The sequence below is a fragment of the Dermacentor albipictus genome, unplaced genomic scaffold (genome assembly GCF_038994185.2).
Source record: "Dermacentor albipictus isolate Rhodes 1998 colony unplaced genomic scaffold, USDA_Dalb.pri_finalv2 scaffold_19, whole genome shotgun sequence".
Taxonomy (NCBI): Eukaryota; Metazoa; Arthropoda; class Arachnida; order Ixodida; family Ixodidae; genus Dermacentor; species Dermacentor albipictus.
The window spans coordinates 7006005-7024317 of record NW_027225573.1 but is presented as its reverse complement, the minus strand read 5'-3'; the positions used below and the strand labels follow the sequence as shown (position 1 = coordinate 7024317).

At 47.5% G+C, this 18313-nt stretch overlaps 1 protein-coding gene across 2 annotated transcripts in view; it reads left to right on the top strand.

Moving 5' to 3' along the window:
* Nucleotides 1–18313, top strand: part of LOC135917097 (cytochrome P450 3A8-like) — a 65361-nt gene that overhangs the window by 30416 nt on the left and 16632 nt on the right. Inside the window, exon 2 of one of the 2 annotated variants that reach the window (XM_070529212.1) lies at nt 16140–16359. In XM_070529212.1, coding sequence (XP_070385313.1) covers nt 16186–16359 — 174 coding nt within the window. In that variant the 5' untranslated portion in view covers nt 16140–16185. Of the gene's footprint in view, nt 1–16134; nt 16360–18313 lie in introns of both variants that reach the window. The other variant, XM_065450588.1, reaches the window with a different exon arrangement.

Genomic DNA, 18313 nt, shown 5'->3' with positions numbered 1-18313 from the left:
ATGAGCACCTGTGAAGAATACATTCGTATCGTCTGCGTATAAAATTACCTTGTATTTTTGTTAATGTTTACAATATCGTTAATGTATAATAAAAATAACGTTGGTCCTAGTAATGATTCCTGTGGTACGCCAAATTTTACAAATTTTAAGTCCGAATTTATGCCATTTATGCATGTGAATTCAGCTCTCGAAGTTAAGTAGCTTTTTATCAAAGACCAAGCTTTGCCCCGTATTCCATACGATGGAAGTTTCTTTAAGAGCACATCGTGTTGGACCCAGTCAAAAGCTTTTCTAAAATCCACAAATATTCCCAGGGTAACTATTTACCTTTCGATGTTGTCTAGTATGTGCTCCTTTATTTCAAGAAGTGCACTTTCAGACGACTTGTTTTTTCTAAACCCGAATCGTTCGCTTACTATCATATTGTTTGCCGTCAGAAAGCCAGAAGGTCTTTTATGTATTATGTTCTCCGCTATCTTTGCAAAGATAGGAAGCACTGATATTGGTCTGTAATTGTTCTTGTCTTTAACGGAACCACCTTTATGTATTACGACAACACGGGCTAGCTTCATTGCGTCTGGGAACACTGCGGTTGAAAGAATAAGGTTGAGAATGTGCATAAGCGGGATGCTTACCATCGGCGCGACAGCTTTCAGTGGTCTAGCTTTAATATCGTCAGCTCCAGCGGCGCAATCATTTTTCAAAGCCAATATGACATCAGTTATCTCATATTGATCAGTGGGTGACATAAATACAGTATTTTGACAGTGTGTTTTCACAAAATGTTCACAAGGCATTTTGGCGCGGTCATCTGATGAAGCACCCACATTAATAAAGTGTTCGTTAAACAAGTTTGCGACCTCGATGTCACTCATGGACTCACTTTCATACAAAACACGTTTTGACGAACTTGTCTTTCCTATAATACCCCGGATCGCTTTCCATACAAGACGAGAATTTCCCACAATTTCAGAAAATTTTTGCATGTAGAAATCTCGTTTTACTTTTTTGATATCAGCACTTAATTTGTTCCTCATTTTCCTAAATATTTGAAGATCACCTTCACATCTCGTGTCTAAAGCTTCTGGAAAAGTCTCTGCCTTTGTTTAATTCTGGTGTATAATTCATGTGATATCCAAGGTTTTCTTGTTTTTTGTGTTTTTAGGAGCTTTTAGCGGAAAGGAGGCATTGTAGGCAGAAGTAAAACACTTCAGAAAGACATTATAAGCAACATTTGGATCGTTTTCTTTTATGACACTATCCCATTTCTGTTGTTCCATGAGTTCTTTACACTTTAACATGTTTTGTTCCGAGTAGTCTCTAACCAGTGTTTCTTTCACTAATGTACGCTTTTGTTTCGATGGTATTAGACAATAAATTGGTAAATGATCGGTAAGGTCACAAGTGATTACACCTGACTTCACTTCATCAGGGCAAAAGCTTGTAATGCACAGGTCTAATATTGTTTCAATACTTGAGGTAACACGGGTAGGCTCGTTAATTACATTTGTACAACCATAGGATTCGAAAAGTTCTCTGAAATACAAGAAGGTAGCATTATTTTCAGAAGCATCTATATTAAAGTCGCCGACAAAAACACATTCACGGTTGAATTCAGCCTTGTCTCCGCGTCACTACTGTCTGAACTTGAATGGGAAGTTAACGACAATCCTTACGGGAGCCACCACTTCCCCATACTACAAAAACCATATAAAGAAAACCAATATCTACCCCAGGTTCCTAGGCGGAAGATTGAGACAGCTGACTGGGAGAAATTCCGAACTCTTACTAGTATCTCGTGGGCTGATATGTCTTCGTTAGAAATCGATGCTGCTGTTGAGTACTTTACAGCGTTCATTATAGATGCCGCATCTAAATGCATATCTGAAGTAAGTGGCTTGGCACGCAAACGATGCTTCCCGTGGTGGAACGACGAATGTACGACCGCCCGTAAGAAACAAAACAAAGCGTGAGGATCGTTACGCGCCTCTCCCAGTGCGGAGAATCTTATTAACTGTTTGAAAGCAAAATCCGAAGGCAGCAGAACGCGCCGACAGGCCAGAAGAGAGAGTTGGCAAAAGGTTTTGTCGGGTATCAACTCGTATACAGACGAGGCCAAAGTCTGGAACAGGGTTAATAGCGTAAGAGGGCGACAAACGCACCCCCTCCCTTTTGTAAACACACAAGGCGATACCCTGCAATACCAGGCTGATGCTCTCGGTGAACACTTCGAGCGCGTGTCTAGCTCCACTCACTATTTGGAGAACTTTCTTAAATATAAAAGAATAGAAGAACTCAAGCCTCTGAATCGGAAATGCATGCCAAACGATCCTTATAATCGTCCTTTTACCATTGCTGAACCTAAAGCTTCCTTATCAGCATGACGGAGCTCTGCACCGGGCCCCGATAGAATCATGTATGATATGCTTAAACACCTGCACTCCGACACACAAACCATGCTACTCATACTTCGCAATACTATCTGGGCTGCTGGTTATCTTCCATCAAAATGGAAGGAGGCTATTGTGATCCCTGTTCTGAAGCATGGTAAAGACACTTCATTGCTTACTAGCTACCGTCCTATAGCGCTTACGAGCTGCCTCTGTAAGCGTTTTGAAAAAAAATGATCAATCGCCGTCTCGTACATCTCCTAGAGTCCAGTAAAATGCTTGATCCATTTCAATGTAGTTTTCGGGAAGGGCGATCTACAATCGACCATATTGTGCGCATCGAAGCAAGCATTCGCGATGCCTTTGTGCACAAGCAATCTTTCTTATCTGTCTTTCTGGATATGTAAAAAGCTTACGACACAACCTGGCGGTACGGAATTTCATTTCATTTCATTTCATTTATTCAACCTTAAGGGCCCGAAGGCATTACATAAGGGGGGGCGTGCATCAAGTAAAACAGCTTCATAAGAAAGTTACATAATAAAGTGCACATTAGCGAGATCTTTCCACGCTAGGTATCTGCGGCAATATGTTAAATATTCTAGAGAGCTACCTAGAGAACCGTACATTTCGAGTGAAAATTGGTCCGGCACTGTCGCGTACATTCATACAGGAAACTGGGGTACCCCAGGGTGGCGTACTCAGCTGCACGCTCTTTGTCGTAAAGATGAACACGCTTCACTCATCTTTACCACCAGCTAATTTCTACTCCGTCTACGTAGACGATATACAAATAGGTTTCAAGTCGTGCAACCTCACAGTCGGCAAGAGACAGGTACAGCAGGCCCTAAACAAGGTGTCCATGTGGGCAGACCAAAATGGATTTAAAATCAACCCCCACAAAATTTCTTGTATTCTCTTGAAAGAAAGACAGGCCTGGTGCCAGATCCTTTTCTAGAAATGGGCGGACAACAAATTCCTTTTAACAAAGAGCGCAAATTTGTAGGTATTTTACTTGACTCCAAGCTTAGTTTCATTCTACACATAAAATATCTAAAAACAAAATGACTGAAAACACTGAACTTACTTAAAATCCTATCCCACACAACACGGAAAGTGACAGGAAATGTTTACTGAATCTTCACAGTAGCCTAGTTCGATCAAGATTAGATTATGGGGCCGTAGTTTAACACTCTGCCGCCCCGAGCGCGCTAAAGATACTAGACCCTGTTCCCCATCTGGGAATCCGCCTGGACACTGGCGCATTTAGAACAAGCCCTGTTGAAAGTCTGTATGTCGAGTCAGATGAGTGATCACTCCATTTTCAGAGAACATACATCAGCTTTACCTATTTTCTGAAAGTGCGTTCTAATAAGGAATATCCGTGTTTCACAACCGTTAACAAATTGACGTGTGAAACACTTTTTCGTAACAGACCCTCTTTGACATTACCTTTCTCAATACGTGTAAGAGAACTTAGCGAAGAAATGGACGTCCCACTTCTTGAACATCGCCTAATGCCTGCAGCTAAGTTATTACCGCCCTGGCAGTGGTAGGTGATAGAATGTGACGTATCCTTTGTAGATATCACAAAGCGCGCTTCGGAGCTTCAAATTGCCATGCATTTCCGTGAGCTTCAATTGAAGTACTCCTGCTCCGAATTTTACAGAGATGCGTCCAAATCACATGCTGGCGTATCCTACGCTGCTGTTGGTCCATCTTTTACTGAATCTGACGTGTTGAACCCCATAACAAGTATCTTCACTACAGAAGTCTACGCAGTACTGAGTGCAGTCAAAAATATAAGGAAACTGAAACTTGAGAAAGCCATCATATTCAAAGACTCGCTTTGTAAAAGCACTCATTTCTTTTCAAAAGCAAACGAATCCTGTCTTCAATGAACTCTACTCACTCTTATGTAAAATCTACTTATCACATAGGCGTGTAGTAATATGCTGGGTTTCTGGTCATAGAGGTATCGAGGGAAATGTTCTTGCCGACGATATCGCCAAATCAGTAGCATCGCAAGGTATTCTTTCTGCTGCTGTCCCTGCCATAGACATGAAGCCTTTCCTAAGGAAAAACTGCGAAGCCACTGGCAACGCTTGTGGGACTCTGAAACGAGTAATAAGCTTCACCTAATTAAGCCGAAGTTAGGTTTCTGGCAACCGAATACAAAAACACGAATAACAGATGTCCTATTCACTAGACTGAGAATAGGACCCAAATTTGACACTCATAACTTTCTCTTGACCGGTAACTAGCCTCCAGCCTGTGGTAGATGTGGCGACCAGCTGACCGTCCTCCATGTCTTCCTGGAGTGCCGGTAAGCCGAAAGAGACAGGAGAAAACATTTTCCTTTTGCATACAGCCATCACGTCCCGCTGCATCCGGCCATGTTTCTTGGTGTAGAACCGCTTTTTAAGACCAAAGCAGTCCTCGCTTTCTTAAAAGATGTTGTACTACATGTTACAAGCCCATTCATTTCTTAGCGCATCCTCTTTCCAGAGGATATCGCTAGGATAGATTCTCTGTACAGCAGATGCCTCTAGGCCCTTGCATTTCAAGGGCCCCGGTGAAGCAGTAGTGCTCTAGACAATATTATACATCTAGACAATCACATATTTTATATATTGCATCATTCTTTCTCAATACATCTTAATGTTCATAGTACACGCCAATAGTCATTCCCATAATTTTATTACTCGCACATTTTACGGTATTTGCATCAACTCTTTTAGGCCCCTTTACAGCCATGGCGCATTAAGGTCACAGAACCCATCAGGCACTGCGAACTCATTAATCATTAGCATGGCGCTCTTTGGCCGCATGGGGCCCTTGCGCCATTAAACATCAAATATTCATTCATTCATTCATTCAGAAAGGGGCCGCCTTGCTCAGGGGGGTGCGGGACCAAGTGGGTCCGCACTTCCGACAGCCAAGAGCACCGAAAGCCAACCTGTCGGGCAAAGACCCCCACGCACCTACGATGTTGAAGGAAAGGGAAACCGAAGAGAGGGTGAGAGGGCCCCACGCCTGAGGCACTGTTCCAACGCGCGGTGCACGGCGTAACGTGAGCAGCGCACAGAAGCAGCAGGCTCCGCGTCGCACCAGCGCCACCGGCGGCGGGGAATGTACGCTATCGAAGATTAGGTTGGAACTGCATGTCACCAGCGATCACGCGGGCGAATGGCCCAAGTCAGGCATGAACAGTAGATAGGGGTCCAAAGGGGTCCCCACATCCCCCACGCCTCGTAAAGACTCGGGCCGGCACATAAGGGAGCCGCCCAGAATCAATGGCAAAGCTGAGGTCTGACCTGTTTAATTTCGTTAACCGAAAATACCGAAGTGCAGACTCTCTCCAGGCGCGGCGGTGACTCCGGCTTGCGGCGAAAGGAAAGAGCCGTGGAGGGGCGCCAGCGCCATCGCCTGCTGAGCAGTCGCCGCGTACGCAGGGTCCGAGGTGAGAGCGCCGACAACAGAACGCATCAGGACAGAGTTCACGTCCGTGTCCGTCTTCTTCAACACTTGTGTGGCTGGGACTGTGCCGGGCTCTCCGGCGGCCGGTTCCGTCTTCTTCACGTGAAGCTTGTGAACACCGTTGGCGTCATGGGACCAGCACAGCCGCAACACGCCGCACACCCCGCAGTACATTGCCGAAGAGTCAGGGCCCATGACTCCTCCACCAGACGCATTGACAATGGCTGATACCGTGCGGCCATGTAAGATGCGTGGGATCTCTCGCTCGTTCACGCCATTATACAGCTTTCTCTTTTCTTTCCGCCGTCTCGCCGACACGAAGCAAACTGGTGCTTCGGAGCCGGATTGGAAGGCTCACATAGCGACATGCCGGCGTGAAGGCAACCGGGAGCCTGGCTGTGGAGACGAAAGAATTGAGACCACCAGGAAGTATGGGGAGGCGGCAGGTGTGCTATATTGGACCATGGGTCCTGCTATGGTCTCAGGAGGGAGTGAAACCGTAGTGACTTCCCGGACGGCTTGCAACGGGAGGTGCTTGCAGCGGGGACGGCTCCCGTGAGACCTAGATGAGTCGGTCGACGTCCTCGCGGCGTGTTCGGTCGGGTTCATCGTAGGCGTATGTGTAGCACCGGTCCCACAATATTAACACTTCAAACAACTAAGTTTGAACTCCGATGATAATAGCACGCCAACAGCGACTCTCACAGTCCGACGACTATGTTCATACGCAGAAAACGAAGCTAACACTGCGTCCGTCAGCTTGCCAAATGGCGCATCCCACTGGCGCATTCACCTTTACAGGTGGCTGCCAGAGAGCAGAAGGAAGTTCACCGAAAGAGGCATATTTGGCTTATGGTAGTGTTCTGTGCCCATCAGGCCAGCGCTGAAACGCTAACCGTGCTTTTCATGTCATTCGAGTGCCACTGGAGGATAGAGCTCCCCGAGCACGAGCAGTAAGGCAACGCCTAGGTCCGCTTTCGATGCTCAGACCGGTGGGCTCACAGGTAACTTTGATCTACCACGGCCCTCGGAAGGAGTTGTGCACTACGAAAAAATATCTTATTCGGCTAATGAGTGCATTTTTCCGCTTTAACGCGTGCAATCACGCTATAGTCGCGCCTCTCGGCTTGCCACCTCGGCGGTGAATAAGATACTTCTGCCTACCAGCAAGAAGTGGCGACTAAGCGTTTTCGCAAGTTGTATCGGTGAGTACACAGATTGAGACCCGCCATCTTGCTCGTTTGCGCTTGCTGTGTCTCTTCCTCTTCCCAGTCGCTGCTTCTGGCAACGAATCGTGTGAGGTCAGAGACGTCTACTAGACTGCCGGATGCTATACCGTTTGAGTCCACCAGCTTATACACAAGAGTTGACAATTTCGTCTCCACATGGTATGGGCCCGTTCACTTGGCTGAAAGAGAGTCTGAGAGGCCCTTTGTTGCGTCACATTGCAGATAACTGCATCTGAGGACGAGGTCACCTACTTGATAACGTACCTCTCTATGCGACCGGTCGTATTGTGCCTTCTGTCCAGTACGTGCTTTCGCCAGGTTAGTGTGGGCATGAGAAAGGGCCTCGCTCATCCTAGAGTCTACTTGCACCGTGTAATCGGAGAGACCCGACGCAGTGGCGTCCGCCCCGCTGCCGGTTCGCAGAACGCGATCCATTGGGTTTGGCAGCTCTCTCCCGAAGTTGAGCAAAGCGGGCGTATACCCAGTCGAGCGGTTCACCGATGTGCGTACAGAGAAACCTATCTCGCGGAGACAGGCGTTCCATTCCCTGTATTGCTGGGCAAAGGCCATGAGCAAGGGCTTCAAATTTCGCTTCATGCGCTCGGCGGGATTGGCCGGAGGGTGATAAGTCGTTGTTTTGCGGTGCTTTATGCCAGAGGCTGCACCGACATCAACGAACACTTTGGCTGTGAAAAAGGACGCGTTGTAACTGATCAGTTCCGCCGGAAAGCCAAAGCGGGTGAAAACCTCGAGCAACTTGTCCCTTGTGACGCGTGGCCTTAGCTTCCGAAGGTGAAAATATCCACCCACTTCGTGAAATTATCTGTGACGGCGAACAGGAATGTGTGACCTTGCCGGCTTCTTGGGAAAGGTCCCATAACGTCACAGGCCCCGATTTGCCAGGGTAGCTAGCTGGCTGTCTATCAGCTGCATGGGGCCGGGATGTTTGCAACCACGGGGCTTCACACTTTGATGCACATGCGACATGAGCGAGAATAATGAAGCACATCACGCTTCATGCCTGGCCAGGTGATGGAGTGGCACAACTTAAGATAACTCTTAGGGCCACTCGCGTGTCCGGCCAACCGCGAGTCATGAAAATAGCTAGAAGTGTCCCAGCGTTGACTGCGGGGAATCACCATCTTAACGGACTAGCACATGATATAGCACAGGAGCACACCATCAGCATCTAGCATATACGAATCCTGAATATTGCTTGCAGCAATACCAACTGGCTTCAGAGTGAGCCCTGATGATTTGATGGCCTCTAATACTGCCGCAAGCCGCTTAAGGTGGTCGTCAAATTTTTCGGCGAAGACAACGACGTCATCCAAGTAAACAAGACACGTCTGCCACTTCAATCCTGTTAACACCGTGTCCATGACGCGCTGAAACGTTGCAGGCGCCGAGCACAGTCCGAATGGCATGACCTTGAGCTCGTAGAGGCCGTCTGGCGTGATGAAGGCGGTCTTTTTGGGATCTCTCTCGTCGACTTCTATTTGCCAGTAGCCAGACTTGAGGTCCATCGACGAGAAGTATTTAGCGTTGCAGAGCCGATCCAGTGCTTCGTCTATGCGCGGACGGGGGTATACGTCCTTCTTCGTGATCTTATTCAGTCGACGATAATCGACGCAGAAACGTAGAGAGAGAGAGCGTAAACTTTTATTTCAAATCAGAAAGATTTGAGTCCGGCGTCTTTTAGTGGGTCTGGGCACCCGCCGCGGACGCGGTAGGGTTCCGTCCTTTTTCTTCACCAGGACAATAGGAGATGCCCACGGGCTTTTCGACGGCTGGATGATGTCGCCGCGCAGCATTTCGTCGACTTGTTCCCTAATAGCTTCACGTTCTCGCGTCGAAACTCAGTAAGGGCTCTGGCGGAGTGGTCGAGCGTACTCTTCGGTGATTATGCGATGCTTGGCGACTGGTATTTGTCGAATCCTCGATGATGTCGAAAAGCAGCCGTTGTGTCGTCGAAGCCGACTTCTGAGCTGCTGTTGCTTAATCACGGGGAGACTTGGATTAAGGTCGTAGTCTGGTTCGGCAACCATCGTCGTCGCGGTAGATGCGGCGGAATCCGCGAGGACAAAAGCATTACTGGTTTCCAGAATTTTCTCGATGTACGCGATCATCGTGCCCTTCTTAAAGTGCTTGAACTCTTGGCTGAAGTTGGTTAGCATCACTTCCGCTTTCCCTCGTGGAGTCGAGCGATTCCTCTTGCGACGCAAATTTCACGGTCGAGTAGTAGATGCTGGTCGCACTCGATGACGCCCTCTACATCAGTGGGTGTTTCGGTGCCAACGGAAATAACAATGCTGGAGCGCGGCGCGATGCTCACTTGATCTTCGAGCACACTCAAGGCGCGGTGACCACGAAAGCTCTCCGATGGTATCGCTTGATCTTGCGAAAGTGTTATCGAGTTCGACTTCAGGTCGATGATTGCGCCGTGTTGGTTCAGGAAGTCCATACCGAGAATGACGTCTCGTGAACACTGTTGGAGGATCGAGAAGGTGGCAGGGTAAGTCCGGTGATGGGGTGCAGCTTCCAGTCGGCGTAATGAGGTGTCCTCCAGCGGTCCGAATTTCGGGGCCCTCCCATGCAGTCTTAACCTTCTTCAACTGGGCGGCGATGTGTCCACTCATTATGCAGTAATCGGCCCCTGTGTTGACTAAGGCAGTGACTGCGTGGCCGTCGAGAAGTACGTCGAGGTCGGTGGTTCTTCGTCTGGCGTTGCAGTTGAGTCTTGGCGTCGGATCACGGCTGCGTCGTGTTGAACTGAAGCTGGAAAGTCGCGTCGTCAGGTCGTTTTTCGTCGTTGTATTCTTCTCTTCCAGACTTCGTCGGTACGGCGGCGTGTCGTTATTTCGTCGAGGTAGTTTCTTCGGCGCCTTCGTCGGCGGCGGAGGGTCTTCGTCAGTACGACGAACAGCAACCGCACCTCCATCGGTTGCTGCTTTTAGTTTTCTGGATATGGGCTTGCTGACCAGCCCCGGGCTGGGCCAGTGTATGGTCGGCACTGCGGCGACAGGTAGCGGCCTGGTGATGGCGAACGCGACGGTCGTCGAGAGTTCCACTGAGTAGCGGCGAGGTAGTCAGCGATATCGCGAGGGCGTTCACCTCGCTGCGGGCGCGGAGCTTTGACGGTGAAACCTCGCAGTCCCATCTCCCGCTATGGGCATCATCGGTGCACGTGACCCGCTTCTCCGCAGTGGTAGCAGAGAGGGCGGTGGTCAGGAGCGCGCCAAACGTCTGTCTTCCTCGGCTAGCTGCGCTGGGCGACGGGTTGGCGTGCTGGCGGCGGTGGTAGCGGTCGACGGAATTGTGACGTTATGGGGCCCTGGCGCTGTCGTGGAGGAGGACCTCGACGGCGTGCGACGATGGCGTAGGTCAACGCTTCTGGCTGGGGTTGCGGTAATTGAGGTTGCAGCTCCGGAACTCCAGGCGACCGCTGAACCTCATCTTTGACGATGTCAGCGATCGAGGCCACTTGAGGCTGCGACGACGGGAAGACCTTCTAAAGCTCATCTCGTACGACTGCCCTGATAGCCTCACGCAGGTCGTCGGAGACCACAGATTGAACTCCGGCATAGTTTGTAGAGTTGGTGCGGCGGTGGAATTGCCGGTTTCGCATCTCGTGTTCCTTCTCGATGCTAGTGGCCTCGCGCAGAAACCAGTCGACAGTCTTCGGTGGGCTTCGTACCATACCGGCGAAAAGTTCCTCCTTTAGACCACTCATGAGTAGCCTGACTTTCTTTTCCTCAGACATTTTCGGGTCGGCGTGGTGGAATAGGCGGCTCATTTCTTCCGTGAAGATCGCAGTTGTCTTATTAAGTAGCTGCACCCGGGATTCTAATAGCAATTGGGCTTATTCTCGGCGTACGACGCTCGCGAATGTCTGCAAAAAGCCGCTACGGAAAAGTTCCCAGGTCGTTAAGGTGGCTTCTCGGTTCTCGAACCACGTCCTCGCGGCGTCTTCTAATGCGAAGAAGACATGTCGCAGTTTGTCGTCACTGTTCCAGCTGTTAAACGTAGTGACCCTCTCATACGTTTCCAGCCAGCTTTCCGGGTCCTCGAATGTTGAACCGCGGAATGTCGGGGGCTCCCTGGGCTGCTGCAGCACGACGGGTGACACTGGGGCTGCCATTGAGGTGGACTTGGTGGCAATCTTCCTGCTCGTCTCAGGTAGAAGTCGATGCTCTGGAGGCAGTCCTTGCAGTCAGCGGCTAGCACGCTGGTCTTGGGCGATGTTGGTTTTGCCCTCGGGCTTCGGGCTTGGATCGCGGCTTTGCGGGGGCGTTCAGTACATGAACGCACAAGCACCTTCACCAGATGTCACGTGGTGGTGACGTTAGGAACACAGTAGCAATACTGCGAAAGGCAAAACTAGATTTTATTGGGGGAACCTGTGCCCACAAAACACGCTACACTTATAGCACAACGAGAGCGGCGAACACAGTCGGCGATCGTCGAGAAATCTGATCAGCGGGTCAAACGCGTCGGCTTTTATAAATCAGTCGTCGAATGTTCCCGATTAACCGCTCACACCCACGTGTCTTCCACAAAGTTCTACACTATTCGCGTCCCGCCTACATGCAATCAGTTTACACAAGCTGCGGTGGTAGACAGTGGACGGAACCATCGATAACATTCCAGAAACTTCTTTTACATGCAGGCGCGCCCTGCGCTGTGCCGTAACATTTGTTAGGCGGCGAAACGTGGTCGCCCGCTAAAGATAAGTACACGTGTCAATATACAAATAGGTTTCAAATCGTGCAACCTCACAGTCTGCGAGAGATAGGTAGAGCACGGTATGAACAAGGTGTCACAGAGGGCAGAGAAAAATGGATTTAAAATCAATCCTCTCAAGAGTTGTTGTGTTCTGTTTACTAGAAAGAGAGGCCTGGTTCCGGATCCTTGCTTAAAACTCTGTGGACAACAGATACCTGTAAACAAAGAACACAAATTTCTGGGTGTTCTACTTCAGAATAGACTCACATTCATCCCACACATTAAACACCTTAAAGAAAAATGTCTGAAAACAATGAACCTAATGAAACTTCTATCGCACACTACGTGGGGTAGGGACAGGGCGTGCCTAATGAATCTCTATAAGAGCCTGATTCGGTCACGATTAGATTATGGCGCCGTGATCTATCATTCTGCCGCCCCGAGCGTGCTAAAGATGATATATCCTGTCCACCATCTAGGAATCCACTTAGCCACGGGCGCTTTCAGAACTAGTCCCATTGAAAGTTTATACGTAGAATCAAATGAGTGGTCACTTCATATACAGAGAACATAGATCAGCCAAACATAATTTCTGAAAGTGCACTCTAATCCTCAACATCCGTGTTTTAATACCGTTAATGATATGACATATTGTACACTCTTTCGCAATCATCCCTCCGTAAGACCTTTCTCGCTGCGTGTGAGGGAGCTTAGTGAAGAAATGCATGTCCCACTCTTCGAGCTTTTACTAATGCATCCAGCCAAGCTGCTACCTCCTTGGGAGTGGCAGCTGGTACAATGTTATATATCTTTCCTACAAGTTACAAAGGAAGCCGCAGATATCGAAATTCGAATGCATTTCCTGGAACTCCAGTACAAGTACTCCTGCACGGAGTTCTACACAGACGCATCGAAGTCACACGACGGGGTGTCCTACGAAGCCGTCGGTCCATCCTTCTCGGAGTCCGACGTACTGCATCCGGAAACTAGTATCTTTACGGCTGAGGCCTACGCACTATTGTCGGCTGTGAAGCGTATCAGGAAATCAAAACTCCAGAAATCAGTTATATATACGGACTCCTTTAGTATTGTGAAGACCTTGATGCCATTCTGTAACCACAAGAATCCTGTAAATAATGAACTCTATTCCATTCTGTGTAAAGGGTATATAGGAAACCTGCATGTCATCATATGCTTGGTGCCAGGTCATAGGGGCATCGAAGGCAATGTTCTGGCGAACCAGATGGCCACGTCAGTTGCATCGCACTCTGTTAATCTCACCGCCGCAGTCCCTGTCACAGATCTGAAGCCCTTCTTACGGAGGAAACTACGGAACCACTGGCAACGCCTATGGGACGCGGAAACAAATAATAAGCTCCACGTGATAAAGCCGCAGCTAGGATTCTGGCCTTCCGTAACAAAATCCCGCCGGACAGATGCCCTATTCTGCCGTCTAAGAATAGGACACACATTTGGCACACAGAACTTTTTACTCACCGGAAACGAGCCTCCAACCTGTGGTAGATGCGGGGAGAGGCTGACCGTCCTCCACGTCCTTCTGGAGTGTCGGAAAGCCGAATCTGAAAGAAAGAAACATTTTCCCTTAGCATACCGGCAGCACATTCCCCTTCATCCAGTAATATTACTCGGACCAGAACCGCTGTTTGACACCAACGCAGTCCTGGGCTTCCTGAAAGATGTTGTATTACATGTTATTAGCCCCACACACTCATAGCGTCTCCTCTCTTTAGAGGATGCCGCTGTGATAGCTGTTTCATATAGCACACCCCTTGTGTTTCAAGGGCTCTGGCGAGGCAGTGGTGCTCCAGGTAATTTCACCATCTAATATATTTTCTGTACTGCATCACTCTTTCACGATGGATTTTATTGCACATAGAACATGTCATTTGTCATCGACATAATCTTATTACAGATACATTTTGCGCACTCTAGAGCGACTATTTTTAGGGCCCCTATACAGCCACCTTACATTAACCCCATAGAACTCATAACTACATTGCGAACTCATCACCACTGCCTTGGCACTCTTTGGCCGCACTTGGCTCTTGAGCCAATAAACACTACATATCATCATCATCATCATAGTCGAAGGGAAAATGCAAAATAAGAAAGTTATCATCAATGTGAAATGTGCATGTATAAATAGGGCAGCTCACACAGTTTATTCCAAGCTGCTGCAGGAAATAGAGCTTCATGACCCCAAGATGTACGGTTATTTAGGAGAAGAAACTAGTATCAAGCGATAAAATGTATAAAGCATTTAACATTCAGCGGCTCTCGTCCTTGCATTAAACCAGCGAACTGCAATGAGAAGGAGCTCCTGTACAGCACAAGCTTCGTGTTGTCGACAAATTCAACTTCACCCTGCCGCCTTCTAGCCGCCTGGTTAGTTCAGATGGTAGAGCGGCGGCCCCGGAAAGGCAGTGGTCCCGGTTTTGAGCCCGGGAACTGGACGAATTTTTCTTCAACTGTGAGGCTTTTCGTTCGAGGAACCCGTATGGGTTTCCTTTGTAGCAATTTCTACGAACGGGTGGATGTCTGATTTTCCCTTTATTAATTACTTCTCTCCACCTTGCGGATTGCCGCAGAACAATTACGTCAATCAAAAGCCAGTGCGCTCCAGGATCATGGCAGTGGAACCAGCGTCTCGTCGAGTGTGACCCAGCTCAGTAGTGTCCCAGCGAGCGCCAGCGTAGGGCCACGCCTAGTTCACCTCTCACTCACGCGACGTCACCACAACGCGGAAACTCACACGTCATAGTGACGGGTACGCATGAAAGATGCATAGATATGCCAAACATAACTTATTTTTGTTCTGGAATAGCAGCAGGCTCCCCCAATCAGAAAGTAATAGAAGATGGCTGTGGACTGGTAATTCTAGCACTGTCAACTCGGAGCTGCCAGCTAGACATGATTTCTTTGCATATAATAAAGAGTTTTGCGTGGTAGTATAACGTTATCAAGCTTTTTTGACACGTATACGACATCGCTCAGTCAAATCTTCTTTCAAATTCCATTTTGAGGGCATTTTTTGCGCCCCCTTGCACGCCACCGCAATTGTGGACGAGCCTCCGCGGGACCACTCTCCTCCCCCAGTTATCTACTTTCACTGCGCTAGCTCGCCCACACCCAAACCCTCTCCTCTGCCGCGTACGTCCTGCCAGTCAGTTGTATAGGAAGTACTTCCCACGGTAGGCAATTTTGTTCGCTTTGAAACCAAAGTCGCCTCCAATAAACAAGAACATTTGTTTGGGCTTCTGAAACAACCTTGTGAGCCACCACTCGTACTTTGTCGATCGTTACGTAAATTAGACGACAGGAGATTGGAATAAAGCCAAAATAAAACAGCTTTACGTTACAGATTCACCGGACAGTATTATTTCTGCTATCCACGCTGCTGTCAGGTGTGACAGGTTCTTCGGCTAAACAAGAGCCACAAGAAAAAACTCCTCAGTACAACTTGTCAGATATTATGTAACGATCGCCTCCAGTGGCTCATCTTGCACTGATGTAACGAATTATTGGTTGAGTAGCCCAGTTACACAAACAGTGGCACACTGTGTCGTGATGGCGAATGTGCTGCAGGAATTGTAATCACATATCGCAATGAGCTAATTGGTGGAAATATAATGTGATTGTAAATCATGTGAATTAGGTCTAAATAAGGTAACAAGGATTAATCTGCATTACCCTTATAATTCCTCAAAGGGCTTAAGCAAGTTCATTGTAATTATTCTTTATTAAATTTAGGTCAGCCTAACGAACATGAAATGATTATTATTAGCCCGTATTATTTGCATGGTAATCATGATTGGTTAGGTATAATTCATGTAAACTTAAACACCATTGATTACGCTAATCGCTTCAACCTTAATAATTTTAAATATGCTCACTATTCTTACTGTCAATTACTGTTCATTAGGCTCGAGTAATTCCACTGTAATTATTATCCATGAGACTTTATTAACCTTCATTAGTCTTAGGGATTCGTATTAAGGCATACATCATTTCCTCTTAATTTATTTCTCATTTTTAACCTCAGTTACTCTTAACTCCTTTTCTGTAATAATTATATAGAGTCATAATCATAAATCTCAATAGCCATACCTAATCATAAGGCATTCTCATATGCACCCACCTACGACCCCATGTATACCTATGGAGCGCACCGTGTCATCCGTTACAGAGAGACGGATGGAGAGATTTCCGAGAAAAGAAGCTCTAGCATGCTCACGCTTCATAAACTCTTCATTCGCTTTGTTTTCTTTTTTTCTGTTTGGTATCCCCAGCGCAGGTTTCACTTGGGGCGAGCCTCACAGGCCCCGGCTACGGACATAAGCATGTCCCCGCTTGAAGTGACTCTGTTTGCAGCGGTCTTTCTTCTTGCTGCATTTACCTTGTGGGCCACTAGGAGACGCCACAAGCAGGGTCGCCTGAGAAGATACGGAATTCCCGGACCTGAGCCAAGCCTATTTTTTGGGAACTATATGGAGCTCAAGAAGGACCGAATCAAGGTACTCAAATCCCCGGCATGCCTGAAATTATTAGTTTCATATGGTTGAAAATGTTATTCTGGCCAGCACCGTAAGCAGATTCTGTTGCTACAAGGTGGAAAACATACCACTGAAATCAAAGCTGCATTGCGGTGGTCAAAGGTGAGGTAAGCAAAATGGAATAATAAATATTGAAGCAGAACGCAAGGAGTATCAGAATGCCAACCTTCAACAAGAGGGATTGTCTTCGAAAAGGACCTGAAAACAACAAATCTTTTTGTCAAAAGCAACGCCACTACACTGAAGCTAAGATACTTTTTTCTTTTCTCTAAGAGTGGATGATGTACTTTAACGAAGCATGTTGGAAATCAATAAATCAACAATGACGTCTTCTTTTAGCTTATCTACAATAATAATAATAATAATAATAATAATAATAATAATAATAATAATAATCAGCAGCGGCAGCCTATTTTATATCCACTCCAATTACCCCTGTCCTGCGCTAACCAATTCCAACTAGCACCCGCAATTTCCTAATTTCGTCGCACCACCTAGTCTCCTGTCGTCCTCTACTGCGCTTCCGCTTCTCTTGGTACCCATTCTGTCACCCTAATGTTCCAAAAGCTGTCTACTCTACGCATTACATGACCTGCCCAGCGCCGCTTTTTTCTCTTCATGTCAATTAAAAAGTCCTGTATCCCCGTTTGCTCTCTCATCCAAAGCGCTCTGTTTGTGTCTTTTACCCGCCACGTTTGCTCAGTGGCTGTGGTGTTGGGCTACTGAGCACGATGTCGCGGGATTGAATCCCGTCCGCGGCGGCCGCATTTCGATGGAACTGAAATGCGAAAACACCCGCGTACTTACATTTAGGTGCACGTTGAAGAATCCCAGATGGTCCAAAATTGCGGAGTCCTAAACTATGGCGTGCGTAATATTTAGAAAGTGTTTTTGGCACGCAAAACCCCATAATTTATACACGTTACGTGTATTAAACTTATCCCTAGCATTCTTCCTTTAATCGCTCTTTGCACAGTCCTTAACTTCCTTTCAAGCTGCTTCGTCAGTCTACAAGTTTCTGCCCCATATGTCTGCACCGGTAAAATGCACTGATTGTATTCCTTCTTTTTCAATGATAACGGTAAGCTTCCGGTCAAAAGCTCACGATATCTGCCGTATGCGATCCAACCTATTTTTATTCTTCTGTGAATTTCCTTCGCATGGTCAGGGTTCCCTGTGTTTAGTTCACCTAGGTAAACGTGCTCCTTCACAGACTCTACAGTCTGACTGGCGATCCTGAATTATTGTTCCCTTGCCCGGTTATTCATGATTATCGTTCTCTTCTGCATAATAATCTTCGGCCCCCTCTTACACTCTCTCTCCTAAGGTTCTCAATTATTTGTTGTAACTCGTCTGCAGTGTTTCAGTGTCTATAGATATCTTTCAGTACTGAAAGATATCTATAGCAGCTCCACAGCCCCCGTAGTCCTCCATAAAGAAAGCAACAAAATCCCGATAAAGAAAGGCGTCAGGCAGGGAGATACGATCTCTCTAATGCTATTCACAGCGTGTTTACAGGAGGTATTCAGCGACCTGGAATGAAAGAATCGGGCATAAAAGTTAATGGAGAATACCTTAGTAACTTGCGATTGGCTGATGAGATTGCCTTGCTTAGTAACTCAGGGGACCAATTGCAATGCTTGCTCACTGACCTGGAGAGGCAAAGCAGAAGAGTGGGCCTAAAAATTAATCTGCAGGAAACTAAAGTAATGTTTAACAGTCTCGGAAGAGAACAGCAATTTACAATAGGCAGCGAGGCACTGGAAGTGGTAAGGGAATACATCTATTTAGGGCAGGTACCGACGGCAGATCCGGATCATGAGACGGAAATAATCAGAAGAATAAGAATGGGCTGGGGTGCGTTTGGCAGGCATTCTCAGATCATGAACAGCAGGTTGCCATTATCCCTCAAGAG